Source organism: Oncorhynchus gorbuscha, linkage group LG02 (genome assembly GCF_021184085.1).
Source record: "Oncorhynchus gorbuscha isolate QuinsamMale2020 ecotype Even-year linkage group LG02, OgorEven_v1.0, whole genome shotgun sequence".
In the NCBI taxonomy this organism is placed as follows: domain Eukaryota; kingdom Metazoa; phylum Chordata; class Actinopteri; order Salmoniformes; family Salmonidae; genus Oncorhynchus; species Oncorhynchus gorbuscha.
This window is the reverse complement of record NC_060174.1, coordinates 106,860,573-106,887,201: the sequence shown is the minus strand read 5'-3', so window position 1 is coordinate 106,887,201 and position 26,629 is coordinate 106,860,573. Positions and strand designations below refer to the sequence as shown.

The 26,629-nt window shown below is 47.0% G+C and overlaps 1 protein-coding gene across 2 annotated transcripts in view; it reads left to right on the top strand.

Annotated features, from left to right (window-relative positions):
- Nucleotides 1-323: 323 nt before the first annotated feature.
- Nucleotides 324-26,629, top strand: part of LOC124015186 (serine/threonine-protein kinase TAO1-like) — a 51,903-nt gene continuing 25,597 nt past the window's right edge. Inside the window, exons 1-12 of one of the 2 annotated variants that reach the window (XM_046330206.1) lie at nt 324-866; nt 10,173-10,436; nt 14,587-14,658; nt 19,121-19,222; nt 19,865-19,910; nt 20,056-20,152; nt 20,595-20,708; nt 20,860-20,951; nt 22,433-22,526; nt 23,453-23,534; nt 23,966-24,133; nt 24,586-24,786. In XM_046330206.1, coding sequence (XP_046186162.1) covers nt 10,305-10,436; nt 14,587-14,658; nt 19,121-19,222; nt 19,865-19,910; nt 20,056-20,152; nt 20,595-20,708; nt 20,860-20,951; nt 22,433-22,526; nt 23,453-23,534; nt 23,966-24,133; nt 24,586-24,786 — 1,200 coding nt within the window. In that variant the 5' untranslated portion in view covers nt 324-866; nt 10,173-10,304. Of the gene's footprint in view, nt 867-10,172; nt 10,437-14,586; nt 14,659-19,120; nt 19,223-19,864; nt 19,911-20,055; nt 20,153-20,594; nt 20,709-20,859; nt 20,952-22,432; nt 22,527-23,452; nt 23,535-23,965; nt 24,134-24,585; nt 24,787-26,629 lie in introns of those variants that run through there. The other variant, XM_046330196.1, reaches the window with a different exon arrangement.

The following is a 26,629-nucleotide window of genomic DNA, read 5'->3' as shown; positions in this document are numbered from 1 at the left end:
CATTGGTCAAGGTGTGCATGACCAGATGACACATCGATGACCCACCAAAGCCACAATCGCCATTTCTGTTTAGGTAAGTAGGAGTTGGACATTTTTTTTTGGGGGGGGGGACAGCAAAGTTAAAGCTAATTTCCTACAATTCTACACATTTTGCAATTGATTAAGACAATTGTTCATATGCTTTTTTGTTGGGAGGGGGGATGGCATGTCCCCCCCATCCACCAGCTGCAATTTCGCCTATGCTGTCATTATAACCAACTATGAGTTCCCTCTCTCCCACACCTCCTCCGCCCTACCGGTGGGGACCCAGATTGCGGAGGTTGACTAGATGGTTCCGGAGGGGGTGGGTGGATAGCGGACGGTAACTTCAGCACCCACCCGGTGGGAAACAGCGACAAGGCCATTCAAGGGAAAAATATTGTGGCCAAAATGGCACACTAATCATACGGGTTGGAACTAAGGTCTGACTGTCACCTTTCAGTTTTAACAGAGTTATTTTTATTTTTTGCATGTGTTTTTTTGTGATATATTTTGCCCGGTGATTGTCAGGAGGAGGGTGAAGTCTCACAGCCGCCATCTTTGGAAACGGACTAGGAGGGAATAGAAAACTTTCATTATCTAACTGGTTGAGGGGGGGGTTTGTTTATTTTTTTTTAATACCAAAATATCTTTAGTATATATATATTTTTTTCCAAGACCTCGAATGACCTGTTATTCTGTACACACGTTAACACAAGTTGTTTTTATTTTATTTTATTGTTTTTACGGTGGACAACATACAAGGAGTCGGTATCGGTCAACCTGGAGGAAAAAAGCTCCAATCTGTCGCTTTCTCTCCGGTTCTACCTGAACCTGGACTCTGATCGGTAAGTGTCGGGTTGTAAGATTCAACCCACAATCTTTAGTAGTGTGGTGAGAAAATCTTTATCTGGTTAGCAGCTATTATTATTATTTATTAGCTATTATGGTTAGCTAATGTATCATTGATAACGATGCGATAGTCAACTAGAGCGCCTATAATGTGGATGATGATTAACTAAGTGAAGTTAACTAGATGTCGGGGGAAATGATCATCTTTCCTTTGAGGATTGATGACTAAAGTATGTAGTTAGCTATAATGTGGCTATAATGTGGCTAACCGACTGTAGCTTGAAGCGAATTGTCTTATTTTAATGTGTAAACATTTTGTAACATTTTGTAACAGTTAACTAACTAATGTTAGTTAACTGACAAAACATATTTATACAAAATGCAAAACAAAACATGTAGATATACTCACCTTTTTATTTTATTTAGCTACAGGTATCTGAGTTTTAACACACCTGTGTGTGTAAATGTGTTGTCACTGGGGGGGATCCTGTCCACAGTAGCCTGTGTTAAACAGTGTAAGTTACAGTAAGTGTATATTTAGCATGTTGAGAAATATTAGTTTATGTGATATGAAGAGGTCTTTTAATGGGTCTACAACTTTACCAGCAGTGAGAATGGATTCAACGTTTAGATGGGGAGTAATTTGGCCAATTCATCCTCTGAAACAGAACACGGTTCCTTGGGACCAGAAGTTCATTATAAGGTGTTTTTTTTGGTCCATTATGGGCTGGTATCAAGCTATCCTCAGTGGTGCTGGCCAGCTAATCCTTTTCTATGTAGTCTTCTTCTTCTTCTTCTTCTTCTTCTTCTTCTTCTTCTTCTTCTCCTTCTTCTCCTTCTCCTTCTCCTTCTTCTTCTTCTCCTCCTCTTCTTCTTCTTCTTCTTCTTCTTCTTCTTCTTCTTCTTCTTCTTCTTCTTCTTCTTCTTCTTCTTCTTCTTCTCCTCCTTTGACACTCCCTTTGTTGTTTTGTCTCACTGTTGCAACTCCCCCCAGCCCCATCCGCCCCCCAAAGCTACTGGCTGGGGGAGTTTCCACTGCAACAATGATCAATATCACGGCACAAGCATGGGACACTGCAGGTGTGTGTATTCATTACGTCCTGCAACGGAAACCGTTTACTGTTTAAGGAAACAAACAACGAAAGGAGGAGGGACCGAGACAAATTTGTCCAAACCTGAAAACGAGAGATTCTGTTGGGAGTAAAAGGTTTATTTGTTGCAGAATCGGTGTAATGAATACCCCCCCCCCCCCGTTTCACTACTAAAGTGAAATGTTGTACAGCCATGCAATTAAGCAACTTGACAAACTCGGTTCTAGTTATTCGGGTATGGAATACCTAGGATAGGATAAGTAATCCCTCTCACCCCCCCCCCTCTTTAAGATTTAGATGCACTATTGTAAAGTGACTGTTCCACTGGATGTCATAAGGTGAATGCACCAATTTGTAAGTCGCTCTGGTTAAGAGCGTCTGCTAAATGACTTAAATGTAAATGTAAATGTATGGCTTCCTTTGTACGCTTGTATATTCATGCTGGCTGGTTTGTGAGTCGCATTCCTAATGTTCTGTGTGTTGACATTGCGTAACATACTGACTCGACAAGCTCTTCTATCTTGGCCCTGACTGTGCCTGTTCACCAGTGTTGCACAGTACTCATACTCAAATGGTGACAGAATGTACTTAGAGATGTTTTTTGCCATTTATGTTTTGTTTTATTTGTTAGATAATGACAAGTTGGCAACGACTCCCCGTTTTCTGTCCTTCCTGCTGCACACCCATGTGGAGTGTTGGGAATGATGATGCAATATATTATTGCGTTTTAAAAAACAACATTGTATTTAAGCACTTAGCTTTCTATGAGTCTGAATGTACAGTACAGTAGGCTATATCACAGCCGGTGGTATTAGCTCGTTATCAACCAACTAAGAAGGTCTCGCCTGCAATGAATGATTGAATCGGCCATCACTAGACTAGTGAGAGTTTAGCTACATGGGTTGTAGCTATTTTAAATGTTTTTGTAAACAAACACATTATTAAACAATGCAAGCGTAGTGGGTTTGATTCTCTGGACTCGACCATAAATAAAATATACGAGCGCATGACTGTACTTCGCGTCTGCTAAATGGCTTATGATGTATTGAATGATTAGTTGTTTAATAACTGCCCCCCCCCCTAGAGATCCTCATGCGCGTTGTCGTGGAGGGGGCCGACTAATTGACTGATATCGGTTCAATTACTTGATTTCCACGTAGCTTGTTTTGTTTCCCCGTGAGCAGGGCTATAAATTATTATTATTATTATTATTTTTTAATCCCCCCTTCCCCGCCTCAGGCCTGGTCACTGTTGGCACACTGACTGTGACTGTTCTATAGTCTATTGGACTCATACAGCCTCCCTCTCTCTCTCCCAGCCAGAGCCGGTCCACCCCAGGCCCCATTCCCCCCACACCGTTAAAATAACATAAAATTGATCAGAAATGCAGTGTAGACATTGTTAATGTTGTACATTTGTATTTATTTAACCAGGTAGGGTAGTTGAGAACACCTTTATTTAACCAGGTAGGCTAGTTAAGAACACCTTTATTTAACCAGGTAGGCTAGTTGAGAAAACCTTTATTTAACCAGGTAGGCTAGTTAAGAACACCTTTATTTAACCAGGTAGGCTAGTTAAGAACACCTTTATTTATCCAGGTAGGCTAGTTGAGAACACCTTTATTTAACCAGGTAGGCTAGTTGAGAACACCTTTATTTAACCAGGTAGGCTAATTGAGAACACCTTTATTTAACCAGGTAGGCTAGTTGAGAACACCTTTATTTAACCAGGTAGGCTAGTTGAGAACACCTTTATTTAACCAGGTAGGCTAATTGAGAACACCTTTATTTAACCAGGTAGGCTAGTTGAGAACACCTTTATTTAACAGGTAGGCCAGTTGAGAACACCTTTATTTAACAGGTAGGCCAGTTAAGAACACCTTTATTTAACCAGGTAGGCTAGTTGAGAACACCTTTATTTAACCAGGTAGGCTAGTTGAGAACACCTTTATTTAACCAGGTGGGCTAGTTGAGAACACCTTTATTTAACCAGGTAGGCTAGTTGAGAACACCTTTATTTAACCAGGTAGGCTAGTTGAGAACACCTTTATTTAACCAGGTAGGCTAGTTGAGAACACCTTTATTTAACCAGGTAGGCTAGTTGAGAACACCTTTATTTAACCAGGTAGGCTAGTTGAGAACACCTTTATTTAACCAGGTAGGCTAGTTGAGAACACCTTTATTTAACCAGGTAGGCCAGTTGAGAACACCTTTATTTAACCAGGTAGGCTAGTTGAGAACACCTTTATTTAACCAGGTGGGCTAGTTGAGAACACCTTTATTTAACCAGGTAGGCTAGTTGAGAACACCTTTATTTAACCAGGTAGGCTAGTTGAGAACACCTTTATTTAACCAGGTAGGCTAGTTGAGAACACCTTTATTTAACCAGGTAGGCTAGTTGAGAACACCTTTATTTAACCAGGTAGGCTAGTTGAGAACACCTTTATTTAACCAGGTGGGCTAGTTGAGAACACCTTTATTTAACCAGGTAGGCTAGTTGAGAACACCTTTATTTAACCAGGTAGGCTAGTTGAGAACACCTTTATTTAACCAGGTAGGCTAGTTGAGAACACCTTTATTTAACCAGGTAGGCTAGTTGAGAACACCTTTATTTAACCAGGTAGGCTAGTTGAGAATACCTTTATTTAACCAGGTAGGCTAGTTGAGAACACCTTTATTTAACCAGGTAGGCTAGTTGAGAACACCTTTATTTAACCAGGTAGGCTAGTTGAGAACACCTTTATTTAACCAGGTGGGTTGAGAACACCTTTAGGAGAACACCTTTATTTAACCAGGTAGGCTAGTTGAGAACACCTTTATTTAACCAGGTAGGCTAGTTGAGAACACCTTTATTTAACCAGTTGAGAACACCTTTATTTAACCAGGTAGGCTAGTTGAGAACACCTTTATTTAACCAGGTAGGCTAGTTGAGAACACCTTTATTTAACCAGGTAGGCTAGTTGAGAACACCTTTATTTAACCAGGTGGGCTAGTTGAGAACACCTTTATTTAACCAGGTGGGCTAGTTGAGAACACCTTTATTTAACCAGGTAGGCTAGTTGAGAACACCTTTATTTAACCAGGTAGGCTAGTTGAGAACACCTTTATTTAACCAGGTAGGCTAGTTGAGAACACCTTTATTTAACCAGGTAGGCTAGTTGAGAACACCTTTATTTAACCAGGTAGGCTAGTTGAGAACAAGTTCTCATTTACACCTGTGACCTGGCCAAGATAAAGCAAAGCAGTGTGACACAGCCGACAACACAGAGTTACACATGGAATAAAACAATAAACAAGTCAATGACACAGTAGAGAAAAAGAAAGTCTATATACAGTGTGTGCAAAAGGCTTGAGGAGGCAAGGTCATAAATAGGCCATAGGAACGAATAATTACAATTTAACAGATTAATACTGGAGTGATGGATGAGCAGATGATGATGTGCAAGTAGAGATACTGGTGTGCAAAAGAGCAGAAAAGTAAATAAAAACAGTATGGGGATGAGGTAGGTAAATTGGGTGGGCCATTTACCGATGGACTATGTACAGCTGCAGCGATCGGTTAGCTGCTCAGATAGCAGATGTTTAAAGTTGGCGAGGGAGATAAATGTCTCAAACTTCAGCGATTTTTGCAATTCGTTCCAGTCACAGGCAGCAGAGAACTGGAAGGAAAGGCGGCCAAATGAGGTGTTGGCTTTAGGGATGATCAGTGAGATACACCTGCTGGAGCGGGTGCTACGGGTGGGTGTTGCCATCGTGACCAGTGAACTGAGATAAGGCGGAGCTTTACCTAGCATAGACTTATAGATGACCTGGAGCCAGTGGGTCTGGCGACGAACATGTAGCGAGGGCCAGCCGACTAGAGCATACAGGTCGTAGTGGTGGGTGGTATAAGGTGCTTTGGTAACAAAACGGATGGCACTGTGATAGACTGCATCCAGTTTGCTGAGTAGAGTATTGGAAGCTATTTTGTAGATGACATCGCCGAAGTCGAGGATCGATAGGATAGTCAGTTTTACGAGGGTAAGTATGGCGGCGTGAGAGAAAGAAGCTTTGTTGCGGAATAGAAAGCCGATTCTAGATTTGATTTTGGATTGGAGATGTTTAATATGACTCTGGATTGAGAGTTTGCAGTCTAGCCAGACACCTAGGTACTTATAGATGTCCACATATTCAAGGTCGGAACCATCCAGGGTGGTGATGCTAGTCGTGCGTGTGGGTGCAGGCAGCAAATGGTTGAAGAGCATGCATTTGGTTTTACTAGCGTTTAAGAGCAAATTAATTAATTAAAAATCCTACAATGTGATTTTCTGGAGAAAAAAACATCTTGTTTTGTCTGTCATAGTTGAAGTGTACCTATGATGAAAATTACAGGCCTCTCTCATCTTTTTAAGTGGGAGAACTTGCACAATTCGTGGCTGACTAAATACTTTTTTTGTCTCACTGTATATATAGATAGCAATATTGGGCCTATATGAATTGTAGCTACTTTTGAGGCACATGTTGTACTCTATAAACACCTTTTTAACCCTGTAAAGACAATCTTTTTATTCCCCCAAAAATCAAAATGTATAGACAAAAGCCTGTCATTTCTAAAGTGACATTCATTTGTGCAATATTAGGGTTCTACATTTAAATTAAATTCAGTGTTTCAGTGTTTCAGTCCTTCAGTGTTTCAGTGTTTCATAAGGTGAATGCACCAATTTGTAAGTCGCTCTGGATAAGAGCGTCTGCTAAATGACTTAAATGTAAAATGTAAATGTTTCAGTCTTTCAGTCTTTCAGTCCTTCAGTCTTTCAGTGTTTCAGTCCTTCAGTGTTTCAGTCCTTTTCAGTGTTTCAGTCCTTCAGTCTTTCAGTCCTTCAGTCCTTCAGTCTTTCAGTGTTTCAGTCCTTCAGTGTTTCAGTCCTTCAGTGTTTCAGTCCTTCAGTCTTTCAGTCCTTCAGTCCTTCAGTGTTTCAGTCTTTCAGTGTTTCAGTGTTTCAGTGTTTCAGTCCTTCAGTTTCAGTCTTTCAGTGTTTCAGTGTTTCAGTGTTTCAGTCCTTCAGTTTTCAGTGTTTCAGTCTTTCAGTGTTTCAGTCCTTCAGTGTTTCAGTGTTTCATTCAGTGTTTCAGTGTTTCAGTGTTTCAGTCCTTCAGTGTTTCAGTCTTTCAGTCTTTCAGTGTTTCAGTGTTTCAGTGTTTCAGTGTTTCAGTGTTTGTCAGTGTTTCAGTCTTTCAGTGTTTCAGTGTTTCAGTGTTTCTGCTGCAGTCCTTTATTTAGCTTCCACGCCCCAAAACAACACGAAATAATGTTTCTGTCGAGGTGCCCTTTGATGATGCAAGAACACTCTCTTCTTGTGTCGTGTTTTTACGTTTGAGTGAATAGAAGTGGGGTCCTGAGTCCTGAGCTGCCTTGATTATGCCACCTGGGCAAGGTGTGTCTTTTTGTGATAATTCCACCAAATGACCCCACACACACACACACACACACACACACACACACACACACACACACACACACACACACACACACACACACACACACACACACACACACACACACACACACACACACACACACACACACACACACACACACACACAGGAGGTAAAAGTTTTTTTTAAAGCCCTTACAAAAGAATATTCAAAGCTGAATTCTTACATTTTTGAGGAAATAACATTTATGTCCGATCACCAGAAAGATGATATTTGTTTAATGGACCAACTGTCACTCTAGTGACAGGAAGATATACAGCACTGATGTCAGCGACAACACGTACCTAGGTCCGGGGAACAGTGAGTTAACTGGTCTAGGAACAGTGGGTTAACTGGTCTAGGAACAGTGGGTTAACTGGTCTAGGAACAGTGGGTTAACTGGTGTAGGAACAGTGGGTTAACTGGTCTAGGAACAGTGGGTTAACTGGTCTAGGAACAGTGGGTTAACTGGTCTAGGAACAGTGGGTTAACTGCCTTGTTCAGGGGAACAGTGGGTTAACTGGTCTAGGAACAGTGGGTAAACTGGTCTAGGAACAGTGGGTTAACTGGTCTAGGAACAGTGGGTTAACTGGTCTAGGAACAGTGGGTTAACTGGTCTAGGAACAGTGGGTTAACTGGTCTAGGAACAGTGGGTTAACTGCCTTGTTCAGGGGAACAGTGGGTTAACTGGTCCTTCTGTAGCTCAGTTGGTAGACCATGGGTTAACTGCCAGGGTTGTTCAGGGGAACCCAGTGAATGTATGCACACATGACTGTAAGTCGCTTTGGATAAAAGCGTCTGCTAAATGGCATATATATTAGGAACAGTGGGTTAACTGGTGTAGGAACAGTGGGTTAACTGGTGTAGGAACAGTGGGTTAACTGGTCTAGGAACAGTGGGTTAACTGGTCTAGGAACAGTGGGTTAACTGGTGTAGGAACAGTGGGTTAACTGGTCTAGGAACAGTGGGTTAACTGGTCTAGGAACAGTGGGTTAACTGCCTTGTTCAGGGGAACAGTGGGTTAACTGGTCTAGGAACAGTGGGTTAACTGCCTTGTTCAGGGGAACAGAGGGTTAACTGGTCTAGGAACAGTGGGTTAAACAGTGGTTAACTGCCTTGTTCAGGGAACAGTGGGTTAACTGCCTTGTTCAGTGGAACAGGGGAACAGTGGGTTAACTGCCTTGTTCAGGGGAACAGTGGGTTAACTGCCTTATTCAGGGGAACAGTGGGTTAACTGCCTTGTTCAGGGGAACAGTGGGTTAACTGCCTTGTTCAGGGGAACAGTGGGTTAACTGCCTTGTTCAGGGGAACAGTGGGTTAACTGCCTTGTTCAGGGGCAGAATGACAGATTTTTACCATGTCAGCTCGGGGATTCAATCCAGCGACCTTTCGGTTACTGGCCCTACACTCTAACCACTAGACTACCTGCCGCCCCTACACTCTAACCACTAGACTACCTGCCGCCCCTACACTCTAACCACTAGACTACCTGCCCCCCCCTACACTCTAACCACTAGACTACCTGCCCCACCCTACACTCTAACCACTAGGCTACCTGCCCCCCCTACACTCTAACCACTAGACTACCTGCCCCCCCCCACACTCTAACCACTAGGCTACCTGCCACCCATACACTTTAACCACTAGGCTACCTGCCGCCCCTACACTCTAACCACTAGGCTACCTGTCCCCCTACACTCTAACCACTAGGCTACCTGCCCCCTACACTCTAACCACTAGGCTACCTGCCGCCCCTACACTCTAACCACTAGGCTACCTGCCCCCTACACTCTAACCACTAGGCTACCTGCCGCCCCTACACTCTAACCACTAGACCTGCTGCCTCTACACTCTAACCACTAGGCTACCTGCCCCCACACTCTAACCACTAGGCTACCTGCCCCCTCTACACTCTAACCACTAGACCTGCCGCCCCCTACACTCTAACCACTAGGCTACCTACCGCCCTACACTCTAACCACTAGGCTACCTGCTGCCCCACACTCTAACCACTAGGCTACCTGCCGCCCCTACACTCTAACCACTAGGCTACCTGCCACCCCAGTAAGCAGAGTGAGCCCATTGTTGTCTGACAAAGGACATGATGTTTCTGCTTCTGGTTTCTCCTTCTAAAACATTTGTCTGTTTTGATAAATATGCACCAATATAGTTTCTCTCTGTCTGTCTTCCCTCTCTGTCTCCCTCTCCTCTCTGTCTCCCTCTCTTCTCTGTCTCCTTCCCTCTCTGTCTCCCCTCCCCTCTCTGTCTCCCTCCCCTCTCTGTCTCCCTCCCTCTCTGCCTCCCTCCCCTCTCTGTCTCCCTCCCCTCTCTGTCTCCCTCCCCTCTCTGTCTCCCTCCCCTCTCTGTCTCCCTCCCCTCTCTGTCTCCCTCCCCTTCTCTGTCTCCCCTCCCCTCTCTGTCTGTCTCCCTCTCTGTCTGTCTCCCTCTCTGTCTGTCTGTCTCCCTCTGTATCTCCCTCCCCTCTCTGTCTGTCTCCCCTCTCTCCCTCTCTCTCTCCCTCCCCTCTCTGTCTGTCTCCCTCTCTGTCTCCCTCCCCTCTCTGTCTCCCTCCCCTCTCTGTCTCCCCTCCCCTCTCTGTCTGTCTCCCTCTCTGTCTGTCTGTCTCTCTCTCTCTCCCCCCCCTCTCTGTCTGTCTCCCCTCTCTCCCTCTCTCTCTCCCTCCCCTCTCTGTCTGTCTCCCTCTCCTCTCTGTCTCCCTCTCCTCTCTGTCTCACCTCCTCTCTCTCTCTCCCTCCAGGGGCCCATGCTCCAGCCCCTCCACTCCAGCCGATGAGTCGTCGACTGCTCTGGCGTAGACGCAGCCGCGCCCAGATAGTCCCCTGGTCCTGCCCCCCGCCCTGCCGGGAGACAGCAGACTACATTACCCAGCATGCCCTCCTCTGTGCGGGCGGGCAGCCTAAAGGACCCGGAGGTAGCCGAGCTGTTCTTCAAGGAAGACCCAGAGAAACTGTTCTCTGACCTCCGAGAGATAGGACATGGCAGCTTCGGAGCCGTCTACTTTGTATGTACACACACACACACACACACACACACACACACACACACACACACACACACACACACACACACACACACACACACACACACACACACACACACACACACACACACACACACACACACACACACACACTTATCTGCACCCTAATGACCACTGTCCCCCTGTCATAGTCCTCATGTAATAGTCCTCCTGTCATAGTCCTCCAGTAATAGTCCCCCTGTAATAGTCCTACTGTAATAGTCCTCCTGTAATAGTCCTCCTGTCATAGTCCTCCAGTAATAGTCCTCCTGTAATAGTCCCCCTGTCATAGTCCTCCTGTCATAGTCCTCCTGTAATAGTCCTCCTGTAATAGGGTTCCTGTCCCTACTGTAATAGTCCCCCTGTAATAGTCCTCATGTAATAGTCGCCCTGTCATAGTCCTCCTGTAATAGTCCCCCTGTCCCACCTGTAAATGTCCTCCTGTAATAGTCCTCCTGTAATAGTCCTCCTGTAATAGGGTTCCTGTCCCTACTGTAATAGTCCGCCTGTAATAGTCCTCATGTAATAGTCCCCCTGTCATAGTCCCCCTGTCATAGTCCTCCTGTAATAGTCCCCCTGTCCCACGTTTAAATGTCCTCCTGTTATAGTCCCCCTGTAATAGTCCTCCTGTAATAGTCCCCTGTAATAGTCCCCTGTTATAGTCCCCCTGTCATAGTCCCCCTGTAATAGTCCTCCTGTAATAGTCCCCCTGTAATAGTCCCCCTTTAATAGTCCTCCTGTAATAGCCCACCTGTAATAGTCCTCCTGTCCCACCTGTAATAGTCCACCTGTAATAGTCCTCCTGTAATAGTCCACCTGTAATAGGCTTCCTGTAATAGTCCTCCTGTAATAGTCCACCTGTAATAGTCCCCCTGTAATAGGGTTCCTGTCCCACCTGTAATAGTCCCCCTGTAATAGTCCCCTGTAATAGTCCTCCTCTAATAGTCCCCCTGTAATAGCCCCCCTGTAATAGGGTTCCTGGCCCTCCTGTAATAGTCCCCCTGTAATAGTCCTTCTGTAATAGTCCACATGTAATAGTCCCCCTGTAATAGTCCCCCTGTAATAGTCCTCCTGTCATAGTCCCCCTGTAATAGTCCTTCTGTAATAGTCCCCCTGTAATAGTCCCCCTGTAATAGTCCTCCTGTCATAGTCCCCCTGTCATAGTCCTCCTGTAATAGTCCCCCTGTAATAGTCCTCATATATTAGTCGCCCTGTCATATCCCTCCTGTAATAGTCCCCCTGTCCCACCTGTAAATGTCCCCCTGTAATAGTCCTCCTGTAATAGTCCCCCTGTAATAGTCCCCCTGTAATAGTCCCCTGTAATAGTCCCCCTGTAATAGTCCCCCTGTTATAGTCCTCCTGTAATAGTCCTCCTGTAATAGTCCCCCTGTAATAGTCCTCCTGTAATAGTCCTCATGTAATAGTCGCCCTGTCATAGTCCTCCTGTCATAGTCCTCCTCTAATAGTCCCCCTGTAATAGCCCCCCTGTAATAGGGTTCCTGGCCCTCCTGTAATAGTCCCCCTGTAATAGTCCTTCTGTAATAGTCCACCTGTAATAGTCCCCCTGTAATAGTCCCCCTGTAATAGTCCTCCTGTCATAGTCCTCCTGTCATAGTCCCCCTGTCATAGTCCTCCTGTAATAGTCCCCCTGTAATAGTCCTCATATATTAGTCGCCCTGTCATAGCCCTCCTGTAATAGTCCCCCTGTCCCACCTGTAAATGTCCTCCTGTAATAGTCCCCCTGTAATAGTCCTCCTGTAATAGTCCCCCTGTAATAGTCCCCCTGTAATAGGCTTCCTGTAAAAGTCCTCCTGTCCTCCTGTAATAGTCCACCTGTAATAGTCCTCCTGTCATAGTCCTCCAGTAATAGTCCTCCTGTAATAGTCCCCCTGTCATAGTCCTCCTGTCATAGTCCTCCTGTAATAGTCCCCCTGTCATAGTCCCCCTGTCATAGTCCTCCTGTCATAGTCCTCCTGTCATAGTCCTCCTGTAATAGTCCTCCTGTAATAGTCCTCCTGTAATAGGGTTCCTGTCCCTACTGTACTGTAATAGTCCCCCTGTAATAGGCTTCCTGTAAAAGTCCTCCTGTCCTCCTGTAATAGTCCACCTGTAATAGTCCTCCTGTCATAGTCCTCCAGTAATAGTCCTCCTGTAATAGTCCCCCTGTCATAGTCCTCCTGTCATAGTCCCCCTGTCATAGTCCCCCTGTCATAGTCCCCCTGTCATAGTCCTCCTGTCATAGTCCTCCTGTCATAGTCCTCCTGTAATAGTCCTCCTGTAATAGTCCTCCTGTAATAGGGTTCCTGTCCCTACTGTACTGTAATAATCCCCCTGTAATAGTCCTCATGTAATAGTCGCCCTGTCATAGTCCCCCTGTCATAGTCCCCCTGTCATAGTCCTCCTGTCATAGTCCTCCTGTCATAGTCCTCCTGTCATAGTCCTCCTGTAGTAGTCCTCCTGTAATAGGGTTCCTGTCCCTACTGTAATAGTCCCCCTGTAATAGTCCTCATGTAATAGTCGCCCTGTCATAGTCCTCCTGTAATAGTCCCCCTGTAATAGTCCCCCTGTAATAGTCCCCCTGTCATAGTCCTCCTGTCATAGTCCTCCTGTCATAGTCCTCCTGTCATAGTCCTCCTGTCATAGTCCCCCTGTCATAGTCCCCCTGTCATAGTCCTCCTGTCATAGTCCTCCTGTCATAGTCCCCCTGTCATAGTCCCCCTGTCATAGTCCTCCTGTCGTAGTCCTCCTGTCATAGTCCTCCTGTCATAGTCCTGCTGTAATAGGGTTCCTGTCCCTACTTTAATAGTCCCCCTATAATAGTCCTCATGTAATAGTCGCCCTGTCATAGTCCTCCTGTAATAGTCCCCCTGTCCCACCTGTAATTGTCCTCCTGTAATAGTCCCCCTGTAATAGTCCCCCTGTTATAGTCCTCCTGTCATAGTCCCCCTGTAATAGTCCCCATGTAATAGTCCTCCTGTAATAGTCCTCCTGTCATAGTCCCCCTGTAATAGACCTCCTGTCATAGTCCTCCTGTCATAGTCCCCATGTAATAGTCCCCCTGTAGTAGCCCACCTGTAATAGTCCTCCTGTCCCACCTGTAAATGTCCTCCTGTAATAGTCCCCCTGTAATAGGGTTCCTGGCCCTCCTGTAATTTCCCTCCTGTAATAGTCCTCCTGTAATAGCCCACCTGTAATAGTCCTCCTGTCCCACCTGTAATAGTCCTCCTGTAATAGGCTTCCTGTAATAGTCCTCCTGTCCTCTTGTAATAGTCCACCTGTAACAGGCCTCTTGTCCCACCTGTAATAGTCCACCTGTAATAGTCCTCCTGTAATAGTCCTCCTGTCCCACCTGTAATAGTCCTCCTGTAATAGTCCTCCTGTAATAGTCCTCCTGTAATAGTCCTCCTGTCCCACCTGTAATTGTCCTCCTGTAATAGTCCACCTGTAATAGTCCTCCTGTAATAGGCTTCCTGTAAAAGTCCTCTTGTCCTCCTGTAATAGTCCTCCTGTAATAGGGTTCCTGTCCCTACTGTAATAGCCCTCCTGTAATAGCCCCCCTGTAATAGTCCTCCTGTAATAGCCCTCCTGTAATAATCCTCCTGTAATAGCCCACCTGTAATAGTCCCCCTGTAATAGTCCCCCTGTAACAGCCCTCCTGTAATAGCCCACCTGTAATAGTCCTCCTGTCCCACCTGTAATAGCCCACCTGTAATAGTCCTCCTGTCCCACCTGTAATAGTCCTCCTGTAATAGTCCACCTGTAATAGTCCTCCTGTAGTAGTCCACCTGTAATAGGCTTCCTGTAAAAGTCCTCCTGTCCTCCTGTAATAGTCCACCTGTAATAGTCCACCTGTAATAGTCCACCTGTAATAGTCCTCCTTTAATAGGTTTCCTGTAATAGTCCTCCTTTAATAGTCCTCCTGTCCTCCTGTAATAGTCCACCTGTAATAGTCCTCCTGTAATAGGCTTCCTGTAATAGTCCTCCTGTAATAGTCCACCTGTAATAGTCCTCCTGTAATAGGCTTCCTGTAATAGTCCTCCTGTAATAGTCCTCCTGTCCTCCTGTAATAGTCCACCTGTAATAGTCCTCCTGTAACAGGCCTCTTGTCCCACCTGTGTTCTCTGTGTCTAAGGCGCGGGATGTACGATCTACAGAGGTGGTGGCCATCAAGAAGATGTCTTATAGTGGAAAGCAGTCCAACGAGGTGAGACAGACACGTTGTGTACTATATTTATTACCTGCTATTTGATAGGGGACGACAGAAACAGAAGTCTCAGTACACTTGAGAAATTATTATGTTAAAGCATACACACTCCGATACAAATGTGTGAGCTGAACACACACACACACACACACACACACACACACACACACACACACACACACACACACACACACACACACACACACACACACACACACACACACACACACACACACACACACACACACACACACACACCAAGGTCACCCCACGGCTCTCTCACACACTCTCACTCTCGCCTTGCTTCTGCTCTTAATGACGGAGTAGCTGTACTTGGATTAAGACCTAATCTGTGTACGATGAGAGTCGCTCCCCACCAGGAGACCGAAGGCAGACAGGAACATGCCACACATGAGATCATACGTTGTCTTTAGTTTGTGTTCATTCAGAGTGGGCTAGGTGTTCATTCAGAGTGGGCTAGGTGTTCATTCAGAGTGGGCTAGGTGTTCATTCAGAGTGGGCTAGGTGTTCATTCAGAGTGGGCTAGGTGTTCATTCAGAGTGGGCTAGGTGTTCATTCAGAGTGGGCTAGGTGTTCATTCAGAGTGGGCTAGGTGTTCATTCAGAGTGGGCTAGGTGTTCATTCAGAGTGGGCTAGGTGTTCACTTTGCACTCTTATTTACCCAGGTATGTTGGTTGATTTAAAGAACCAATGTCTCCTCTGAAGTAAATGCAAAGCAGTTTGCCTCTTTTATAGTTTATTTTTTAATACTATCTCTCTCTCTCTCCACCTCTTTTCTCTCTATTTTCTTTCTTTCTCAATAATTATCACCCCATTTTCAAAGGCTTCCTTGTCTAGCTAAGATTATTGAATCCTTTGTAAATGTACAATTTCTGCCTTTAAAAAAATAAAAATCTGATAAATGTATTTTAAATGTTAACCAATCAGGTTTGGTCCTATTACAGCAACCACTTTAGTTGTAACTTTATGTACATAAATATAAATACTTAGGCATTTGGATTGATATTGATTTGATATATTTTTTTAAACATATAGACAAAATGGCGGCGGAGAATATGTCCGTTTTACGCTCTCCTAACCAATTCTTATGTGTTCTATTATGTGTTTTTGTTGTTGCGATATTTGTAAATGATTTTGTACATAATGTTTCTAAAACCGTATCTTACGGAAAGAGCTTCTGGATATCAGGACAGTGATCACTCACCTCGGAGTAGACAAAGATTTCTTCAACAGCAGCAAGCAGGACTCACACGATATCCTCCAAACACCCCACAGGGCAGACATCCCAATTATTTGCAAAAGGAAGCGACCCGCAGAGGACGAAGAGCCGGATGCCTCGTCCAGACCCGCAGAGGACGAAGAGCCGGATGCCTCGTCCGGACCGGCAGAGGACGAAGAGCCGGATGCCTCGTCCGGACCCGCAGAGGACGAAGAGCCGGATGCCTCGTCCGGACCCGCAGAGGACGAAGAGCCGGATGCCTCGTCCGGACCCGCAGAGGACGAAGAGCCGGATGCCTCGTCCGGACCGGCAGAGGACGAAGAGCCGGATGCCTCGTCCGGACCGGCAGAGGACGAAGAGCCGGATGCCTCGTCCGGACCGGCAGAGGACGAAGAGCCGGATGCCTCGTCCGGACCGGCAGAGGACGAAGAGCCGGATGCCTCGTCCGGACCGGCAGAGGACGAAGAGCCGGATGCCTCGTCCGGACCGGCAGAGGACGAAGAGCCGGATGCCTCGTCCGGACCGGCAGAAGACAACTAGGAAAGCTGCCATTACCGTCCATATTACTCGCCAACGTGCCATCATTGGACAATAAACTAGACGAGGTACGGTCACGAATATCCTACCAAAGGGACATCAACAACTGTAATATCCTATCCTACGGAATCGTGGCTGAATGACGACATGGATATTCAGTAAGTCGCTCTGGATAAGAGCGTCTGCTAAATGACTTAAATGTAATGTAATACACGCTGTACCGGCAGGATAGAACAGCACACTCCGGTAAGACACGGTGGAGGTGGCCTGTGTATATTTGTAAACAACAGCTGGTGCAGGAAATGTAAGGACGTCTCTAGATTTTGCTCGCCTGAAGTAGAGTATATTGTGATAAACTGCAGGCCACACTACTTGACTAGAGAGTTTTCAGCTATACTCTTCGTGGCTGTTTATTTACCACCAAAGACAGATGCTGGCACTAAGACCGCACTCAGACAGCTGCATAAGGAAATAAGCAAACAGGAAACCACTCACCCAGAGGCGGCGCTCCTAGTGGCCGGAGACTTTAATGCAGGGAAACTTAAATCTGTTTTACCAAATCTCTAACAAACATGTTAAATGCGCAACCAGAGGGAAAAAAATCTTGATCACCTGTACTCCACACACAGAGACGCGTACAGAGCTCTCCCTCGCCCTCCATTTGGTAAATCCAACCAAAACTCTGTCCTCCTGATTCCTGCTTACAAGCAAAAATTAAAGCAGGAAGCACCAGTGACTTGGTCTATAAAAAAATGGTCAGATGAAGCAGATGCTAAACTACAGGACTGTTCTATCACAGACTGGAACATGTTCCGGGATTCTTCCGATGGCATTGAGGAATACACCACATCTGTCACTGGCTTCATCAATAAGTGCATTGAGGACGTCGTCTCCCACAGTGACTGTACGTACATAACCCAACCAGAAGCCATGGAGTACAGGCAACATTCGCACTGAGCTAAAGGGTAGAGCTGCCGCTTTCAAGGTGCGGAACTCTATCCCAGAAGCTTATTAGAAATCCCGTTATGCCCTGAGACGAACCATCAAACAGGCAAAGCATCAATACAGGACTAAGATTGAATCATACTACACCGGGTCCGACGCTCGTCGGATGTGGCAGAGCTTGCAAACTATTACAGACTACAAAGGGAAGCACAGCCGCGAGCTGCCTAGTGACACGAACCTACCAGACGAGCTAAATCACTTCTATGCTCGCTTCGAGGCAAGCAAAACTGAGGCATGCATGAGAACATCAGCTGTTCAGGACGACTGTGTGATCACGCTCTCCGTAGCCGACGTGTGTAAGACCTTTAAACAGGTCAACAGACGGATTACCAGGATGCGTACTCTGCTCCAACTGGCAGGTGTCTTCACTGACATTTTCAGTCTGTAATACCAACATGCTTCAAGCAGACCACCATAGGCCCTGTGCCCAAGAACACAAAGGCAACCTGCCTAAATGACTACACGTCCGTAGCTATGAAGTGCTTTGAAAGGCTGGTGTTGATGTGAGCCATTACCATTATCCCAGAAACACAAGACCCACTCCAATTTGCATACCGCCCAAAAAGATCCACAGATGATACAATCTCTATTGCACTCCACACTGTCCTTTCCCACCTGGACAAAAGGAACACCTACGTGAGAATGCTGTTCATTGACTACAGCTCAGCGTTCAACACATTTACATTTACATTTAAGTCATTTAGCAGACGCTCTTATCCAGAGCGACTTACAAACACCATAGTACCCTCAAAGCTCATCACCAAGCTAAGGAACCTGGGACTAAATACCTCCCTCTGCAACTGGATCCTGGACTTCCTGACAGGGCGCCCCCAGGTGGTAAGGGTAGGTAGCAACACATCTGCCACGCTGATCCTCAACACTGGAGCTCCCCAGGGGTGCGTGCTCAGTCCCCTCCTGTACTCCCTGTTCACCCACGACTGCATGGCCAGGCACGACTCCAACACCATCATTAAGTTTGCTGTTGACACAACAACCTAACAACCTATCCCTCAACATAACCAAGACTAAGGAGATGATTGTGGACTACAGGAAAAGGAGTACCGAGCACGCCCCCATTCTCATCGACAGTGCTTTAGTGGAGCAGGTTGAGAGCTTCAAATTCCTTGGTGTTCACATCAACAACAAACTAGGTTGGTCCAAACACACCAAGACAATCATGAAGAGGGCACGACAAAGCCTATTCCCCCTCAGGAAACTAAAAAGATTTGGCATGGGTCCTGAGATCCTCAAAAGGTTCTACAGCTGCACCATCGAGAGCATCCTGAACGGTTGCATCACTTCCTGGTACGGCAACTGCTCGGCCTCCAACCGCAAGGCACTACAGAGGGTAGTGCGTACGGACCAGTACATCACTGGGGCCAAGCTGCCAGCCATCCAGGACTTCTACATCAGCTTTTAGTTTGAGTGCACCATCTTGATGTTGTGGTGCCCACAAGGCAATGTAAGTAATTGATTTGGGGAGGAATGTAACTGTTCTGTTCTGGGTGATTTGTGATGATTTATACGTGCTTCCCATGACTGTGTTTTTGCATTTTTACATGTATATTTGTATAATGTGTATGTTCATATTGAATTATACATTATATTATTTTTGGACATTTTGATTTAATTGTTTTAATAAATGTTAAATAAAACATTTTAATTGTGTCTCTCACACAGAAATGGCAGGACATCATAAAAGAGGTGAAGTTTCTCCAGAGGATTCAACATCCCATCTGTATAGAGTACAAGGGCTGCTACCTACGAGAACACACAGCATGGGTAAAACACACACACACACACACACACACACACACACACACACACACACACACACACACACACACACACACACACACACACACACACACACACACACACACACACACACACACACACACACACACACACACACACACACACACACAGGACTTTGGAGGACTACTACCTAGAACACACACAATAACACACACACACTTTCTTAGCCCCTTTCTCTTAATGTTCTGTTATCATAATGTGTTCTGTGTGTTCTGTGTTCTGTGTCCAGTTAGTGATGGAGTACTGTCTGGGTTCAGCCTCTGATGTTCTGTTATCATAATGTGTTCTGTGTTCTCTGTGTTCTGTGTTCTGTGTCCAGTTAGTGATGGAGTACTGTCTGGGTTCAGCCTCTGATGTTCTGTTATCATAATGTGTTGTGTGTTCTGTGTGTTCTGTGTCCAGTTAGTGATGGAGTACTGTCTGGGTTCAGCCTCTGATGTTCTGTTATCATAATGTGTTCTGTGTTCTGTGTGTTCTGTGTGTTCTGTGTTCTCTCTGTGTCCAGTTAGTGATGGAGTACTGTCTGGGTTCAGCCTCTGATGTTCTGTTATCATAATGTGTTCTGTGTTCTGTGTGTTCTGTGTTCTGTGTTCTCTCTGTGTCCAGTTAGTGATGGAGTACTGTCTGGGTTCAGCCTCTGATGTTCTAGAAGGTAAGACATTTTAAAACCACAGCTGTTCTATTTGACATGTATTCTACTGCATCAAGTCAACTTAGACTGTGTGTTTGGGTTCCGTTACGCTCAACTTGTTTAATCCTTAGCAAATGTTTTCTGAAATATTCTCTCACCAATTTAGTTCATAAAAAGCCTCTTCAGGAAATGGAGATCGCTGCCATTACCCATGGTGCTTTGCAGGGTTTGGCCTACCTTCACTCCCACAACATGATTCACAGGTGAGGGTTTACCTGACAGTTTGAAGCATGGTGATTATATCACACCTACTAACCCAGTGGTTCTCTGTCTGTCTGTCTGTCTGTCTGTCTGTCTGTCTGTCTGTCTGTCTGTCTGTCTGTCTGTCTGTCTGTCTGTCCTGTCTCCCTCCCTCTCTCTGTCTCTGTCTGTCTATCTCTCCCTCTCTCTGTCTCTCTGTCTTTCTCCCTCCCTCCCTCCCTCCCTCCCTCCCTCCCTCCCTCCTCTCCCTCCCTCCCTCCTCTCCCTCCTCTCCTCTCTCTCTCTCTCTCCCTCCCTCCCTCCTCTCTCTCTGTCCTCTCCCTCCCTCCTCCCTCTCCCCCCCCTCCCTCCCTACCACCTCTCCCTCCCTGTCTCCCTCCCACCTCTGTCTCTGTCTCCCTCCCCTCCCTCCCACCCCTCTCCCTGTCTTTCTCCCTCCCCCAGAGACATCAAAGCAGGTAACATCCTACTGACAGAGCCAGGTCAGGTCAAGCTTGCTGACTTTGGCTCCGCCTCCATCGCTTCCCCAGCCAACTCCTTTGTGGGGACGCCATATTGGTGAGGGACAGCAGAGACAGACAAGTCATGGGGGTCTACCAGGCGGCAAGCTTTGACCACTTGACAGTTTTTAATTCTATACATTATGCAAAATGTTCAATGATTGTAATTGATCCCCCCACCTCGCCCCGCCTCGTCCCATTCTCTGCAGGATGGCCCCAGAGGTGATCTTGGCCATGGACGAGGGCCAGTATGATGGAAAGGTGGATGTCTGGTCCCTTGGGATCACCTGTGTCGAGCTAGGTAAAGGGTGTGGGAGGTTTTCCATCGTTTATATGTGTAACATACTGTGTGTATCAGGATTTCCGTTAACCAGTAATTGCCAGCTTTTGGCAAAAAATAAATAAATATTTTTTTTAAAGGTAAAATCCGTGGCCTACGTTACCGTTGGCCTTTTTCATTGAAGTAAAACGAAAGTTGGAGAAAACTGAGTAGGCTATGCCGATGGGGCCCGATTCAGACTGAGTAGGCTCCATGCCGATCCCCCCATTCAGACTGAGGGCTATGCCTATAGGGCCCGATTCAGACTGAGTAGGCTAGCCGATGGGGGTTCAGACTGAGTAGGCTATGCCGATGACCACTGACAGCCCGATTCAGACATTAGCTAAAATGTTCAATGATTGGACCCGATCCAGACTGAGTAGGCTATGCGTGGGGGCCCATTCTCTGAGGATGGCCCCAGATGGTGATTCAGACTGAGTAGGGAAAGCTGATGGGGCCCGATCACCTGTGTCGAGTAGGCTATGCCGATGGGGGTTTTCCATCGACAACATGAGTAGGCTATGCCGAACCAGGGGCCCAGCTTTTGGCAAAAAATAAATAAATATTTTTTTAACCGATGGGGCCCGATTCAGTAGGCTGATGGGGCCCGTTAGACTTGGCCTTTTTCATGGGGCCCGATTGGAGAAAACTGAGTAGGCTATGCTGATAGGGCCCGATTCAGACTGAGTAGGCTATGCCGATAGGGCCCGATTCAGACTGAGTAGGCTATGCTGATAGGGCCCGATTCAGACTGAGTAGGCTATGCCTATAGGGCCCGATTCAGACTGAGTAGGCTATGCCTATAGGGCCCGATTCAGACTGAGTAGGCTATGCCGATGGGGCCCGATTCAGACTGAGTAGGCTATGCCGATGGGGCCCGATTCAGACTGAGTAGGCTATGCCGATGGGGCCCGATTCAGACTGAGTAGGCTATGCCTATGGGGCCCGATTCAGACTGAGTAGGCTATGCCGATGGGGCCCGATTCAGACTGAGTAGGCTATGCCGATGATTCAGACTGGGCCCGATTCAGACTGAGTAGGCTATGCCGATGGGGCCCGATTCAGACTGAGTAGGCTATGCCGATGGGGCCCGATTCAGACTGAGTAGGCTATGCCTATAGGGCCCGATTCAGACTGAGTAGGCTATGCCGATGGGGCCCGATTCAGACTGAGTAGGCTATGCCGATGGGGCCCGATTCAGACTGAGTAGGCTATGCCGATGGGGCCCGATTCAGACTGAGAGTTTCTACTCTTGGACCTGAATGCATATAGATGTCTGGTACATTCAAATCTTCCCGGTTACGTTGTCCTAACAGAAACCCTGTGTGTGTGTGTGTGTGTGTGTGTGTGTGTGTGTGTGTGTGTGTGTGTGTGTGTGTGTGTGTGTGTGTGTGTGTGTGTGTGTGTGTGTGTGTGTGTGTGTGTGTGTGTGTGTGTGTGTGTGTGTGTGTGTGTGCGCGCAGCGGAGAGGAAGCCTCCTCTGTTTAATATGAACGCCATGAGTGCCTTGTACCACATAGCGCAGAATCTCCTCCTCCAGAGGCTGGTGAGTTCTCTGTCTACACACACACACACAGCCCTATCTCATAAGTCCTTTCCCTCGTTTCCTGATCTCTCTGTCTCCTCCTCTCTCTCTCCTCCCTCATTTCCTGATCTCTCTGTCTCCTCCTCTCTCTCTCCTCCCTCGTTTCCTGATCTCTCTGTCTCCTCCTCTCTCACTCCTCCCTCGTTTCCTGATCTCTCTGTCTCCTCTCTCTCTCCTCCCTCGTTCCCTGATCTCTCTGTCTCCTCCTCTCTCTCTCCTCCCTCGTTTCCTGATCTCTCTGTCTCCACCTCTTTCCCTCCTCCCTCGTTTCCTGATCTCTCTGTCTCCACCTCTTTCCCTCCTCCCTCGTTTCCTGATCTCTCTGTCTCCACCTCTTTCTCTCCTCCCTCGTTTCCTGATCTCTCTGTCTCCACCTCTTTCCCTCCTCCCTCGTTTCCTGATCTCTCTGTCTCCACCTCTTTCCCTCCTCCCTCGTTTCCTGATCTCTCTGTCTCCACCCCTTTCCCCCTCTCCCCCTCGTTTCCTGATCTCCCCCTCTCTCCCCCTCTTTCCACCCCTTTCCCCCTCTCCCCCTCGTTTCCTGATCCCCCCCTCCCCCCTCTTTCCACCCCTTACCCCCTCTCCCCCTCGTTTCCTGATCTCCCCCTCCTCCCCTCTTTCCACCCCTTTCCCCCTCTCCCCCTCGTTTCCTGATCCCCCCCTCTCCCCCTCGTTTCCTGATCCCCTCTTTCCACCTCTTTTTCCTCCTCCCTCATTTCCTGATCCCCCCTCTCTCCCCCTCTTTTTCCTCCTCCCTCGTTTCCTGATCCCCCTCTCTCTCCCCCTCTTTCCACCCCTTTCCATTTCCCCCCTTTTCCACCTCCTCCTCCCTCGTTTCCTGATCCCCCCTTTCCACCTCTTTTTCCTCCTCCCTCGTTTCCTGCTTCTCTCTTCGCAGGACGGATTACTTTAGAAACTTTGTTGATTCCTGCCTTCAGAAAATCCCCCAGGATAGACCACACTCTGACCATCTACTAAACGTGAGAACACTTTCAAAAATAACTGTTGACTTAAACAAGATAACATACCCTCTCCTTAAACACCTTTCTCCTTCCTTCCTTCCTTCCTTCCTTCCTTCCTTCCTTCCTTCCTTCCTTCCTTCCTTCCTTCCTTCCTTCCTTCCTTCCTTCCTTCCTTCCTTCTCTCTCTCATTCTCTCTCTCTTTCTCTCATTCTCTCTCTCTTTCTCTCATTCTCTCTCTCTTTCATTCTCTCTCTCTCTCTCTCTCTCATTCTCTCTCATTCTCTCTCTCTCTCTGTCTCTCTCTCTCTCTCTCTCTCTCTCTCTCTCTCTCTCTCTCTCTCTCTGTCTCTCTCTCTCTGTCTCTCTCTCTCTCTCTCTCTCTCTCTCTCTCTCTCTCTCTCTCTCTCTCTCTCTCTCCCTCCCTCTCCTCCCTCTCCTCCCCCTGTAGCATGCGTTTGTCCAGCGGGAGCGTCCAGACTCTGTTCTGATGGATCTGATCCTGAGGACCAAAGAGGCGGTCAGGGAGCTGGACAACCTGCAGTACCGTAAGATGAAGAAGATCCTGTTTCAAGAAGCTCACAACGGACCACAGGCTGAGACACAGGATGGAGACGAGGTCTGTGTGTTCAGGGAGGGGGGGTCTTGTTCCACACAGGATGGAGACGAGGTCCTACTACCTGACCAATCTCTGTCTATCTGCCTATGTCTCTTGTCTCTCTCCGTATTTTGTCTCTCTGTGTGTGTCTCTCCCCCTCCCTCTCTGTCTCTCTCTCTCTGTCTCTCTCTCTCTGTCTCTCTCTCTCTGTGTCTCTGTCTCTCTCTCTCTCTCTCTCTCTCTCTCTCTCTCTCTCTCTCTCCCTCTCTCTCTGTCTCTCTCTCTCTCTCTCTCTCTCTCTCTCTCTCTCTCTCTCTCTCTCTCTCTCTCTCTCTCTCTCTCTCTCTCTCTCTCTCTCTCTCTCTCTCTCTCTCTCTCTCTCTCTCTCTCTCTCTCTCTCTCTCTCTCTCTCTCTGTGTCTCTCTCTGTGTCTCTCTGTGTCTCTCTCTGTGTGCCTCTCTCTCCGTGTCTAGGAGGTGGAGCACGGTGCAGGTCGTACAGACACAGTGAACAGTGTGGGCAGTAACCAGTCCATCCCCAGTATGTCTATCAGCTCCCAGAGCAGCTCAGTCAACAGTCTGAATGAATCAGCACAGGACGACCGCAGTGAGCTGGACCTGATGGAGGGAGACCACACGGTCATGTCCAACAGCTCTGTCATACACCTCAAACCAGTGGTTCTACTATACACACACACACCGCTATACACACACACACACCGCAATACACACACACACCGCTATACACACACACACACACGCTATACACACACACACACCGCTATACACACACACACCGCTATACACACACACACCGCTATATACACACACACACACACACACACACCGCTATACACACACACACCGCTATACACACACACACACCGCTATACACACACACACCGCTATACACACACACACACACACACCGCTATACACACACACACCGCTATACACACACACACCCCTATATACACACACACACACACACACCGCTATATACACACACACCCCTATATACACACACACACCGCTATATACACACACACACACACCGCTATATACACACACACACCCCTATATACACACACACACACACACACACACACCCTATATACACACACACCCCTATATACACACACACACCGCTATACACACACACACACCGCTATATACACACACACACCCCTATATACACACACACACCCCTATATACACACACACACCGCTATACACACACACACCGCTATACACACACACACCGCTATACACACACACACCGCTATATACACACACACACCCCTATATACACACACACACCGCTATACACACACACACCGCTATACACACACACACGCTATATACACACACACCCCTATATACACACACACACCCCTATATACACACACACACCGCTATACACACACACACCGCTATATACACACACACACCGCTATACACACACACACACCGCTATACACACACACACACACCGCTATACACACACACACACCGCTATATACACACACACACACCGCTATATACACACACACCGCTATATACACACACACACCGCTATACACACACACACACACACACCGCTATATACACACACACACACACACACACCGCTATATACACACACACACACCGCTATATACACACACACCACCGCTATATACACACACACACACCGCTATATACACACACACACCGCTATATACACACACACACCGCTATATACACACACACACACCGCTATATACACACACACACACCGCTATATACACACACACACCCGCTATATACACACACACCCTATACACACACACACCCCTATATACACACACACACACCGCTATACACACACACACACCGCTATACACACACACACACCGCTATACACACACACACCCCTATATACGCACACACCGCTATATACACACACACACCCGCTATATACACACACACACACACCGCTATACACACACACACACCGCTATATACACACACACACACACCGCTATACACACACACACACCTATATACACACACACACACCGCTATATACACACACACACACACCGCTATACACACACACACACCGCTATATACACACACACACACCGCTATACACACACACACACCGCTATGCTTTTGAAATCAAGTGACCCCAAACTTTTGAACAGTAATAATAATGACAGGCAGAACAGTTGAAACTGGAGCAGCAGCACGGCCAGGTGGACAGGGGACAGCAAGGAGTCATCATGCCAGGTAGTCCTGGGGCATGGTCCTAGGGCTCAGGTCCTCCGAGAGAGAAAGAGAGAAAGAGAGAGAGCAGACTTAGGCAGAACAGTCCATTTTAGAATCCGGCTGTAACAAAATGTGGAAGAAGTCAAGGGAACTGAATATGTTCCCAATACCTTTAAAATAAACATTTTGCTCTAAAATCTTGGGGGGGGGGGCAAATAAAACCACCTGCAGGCCAAATTCAGCTCGTGGGCCGTCAGTTGGGGAA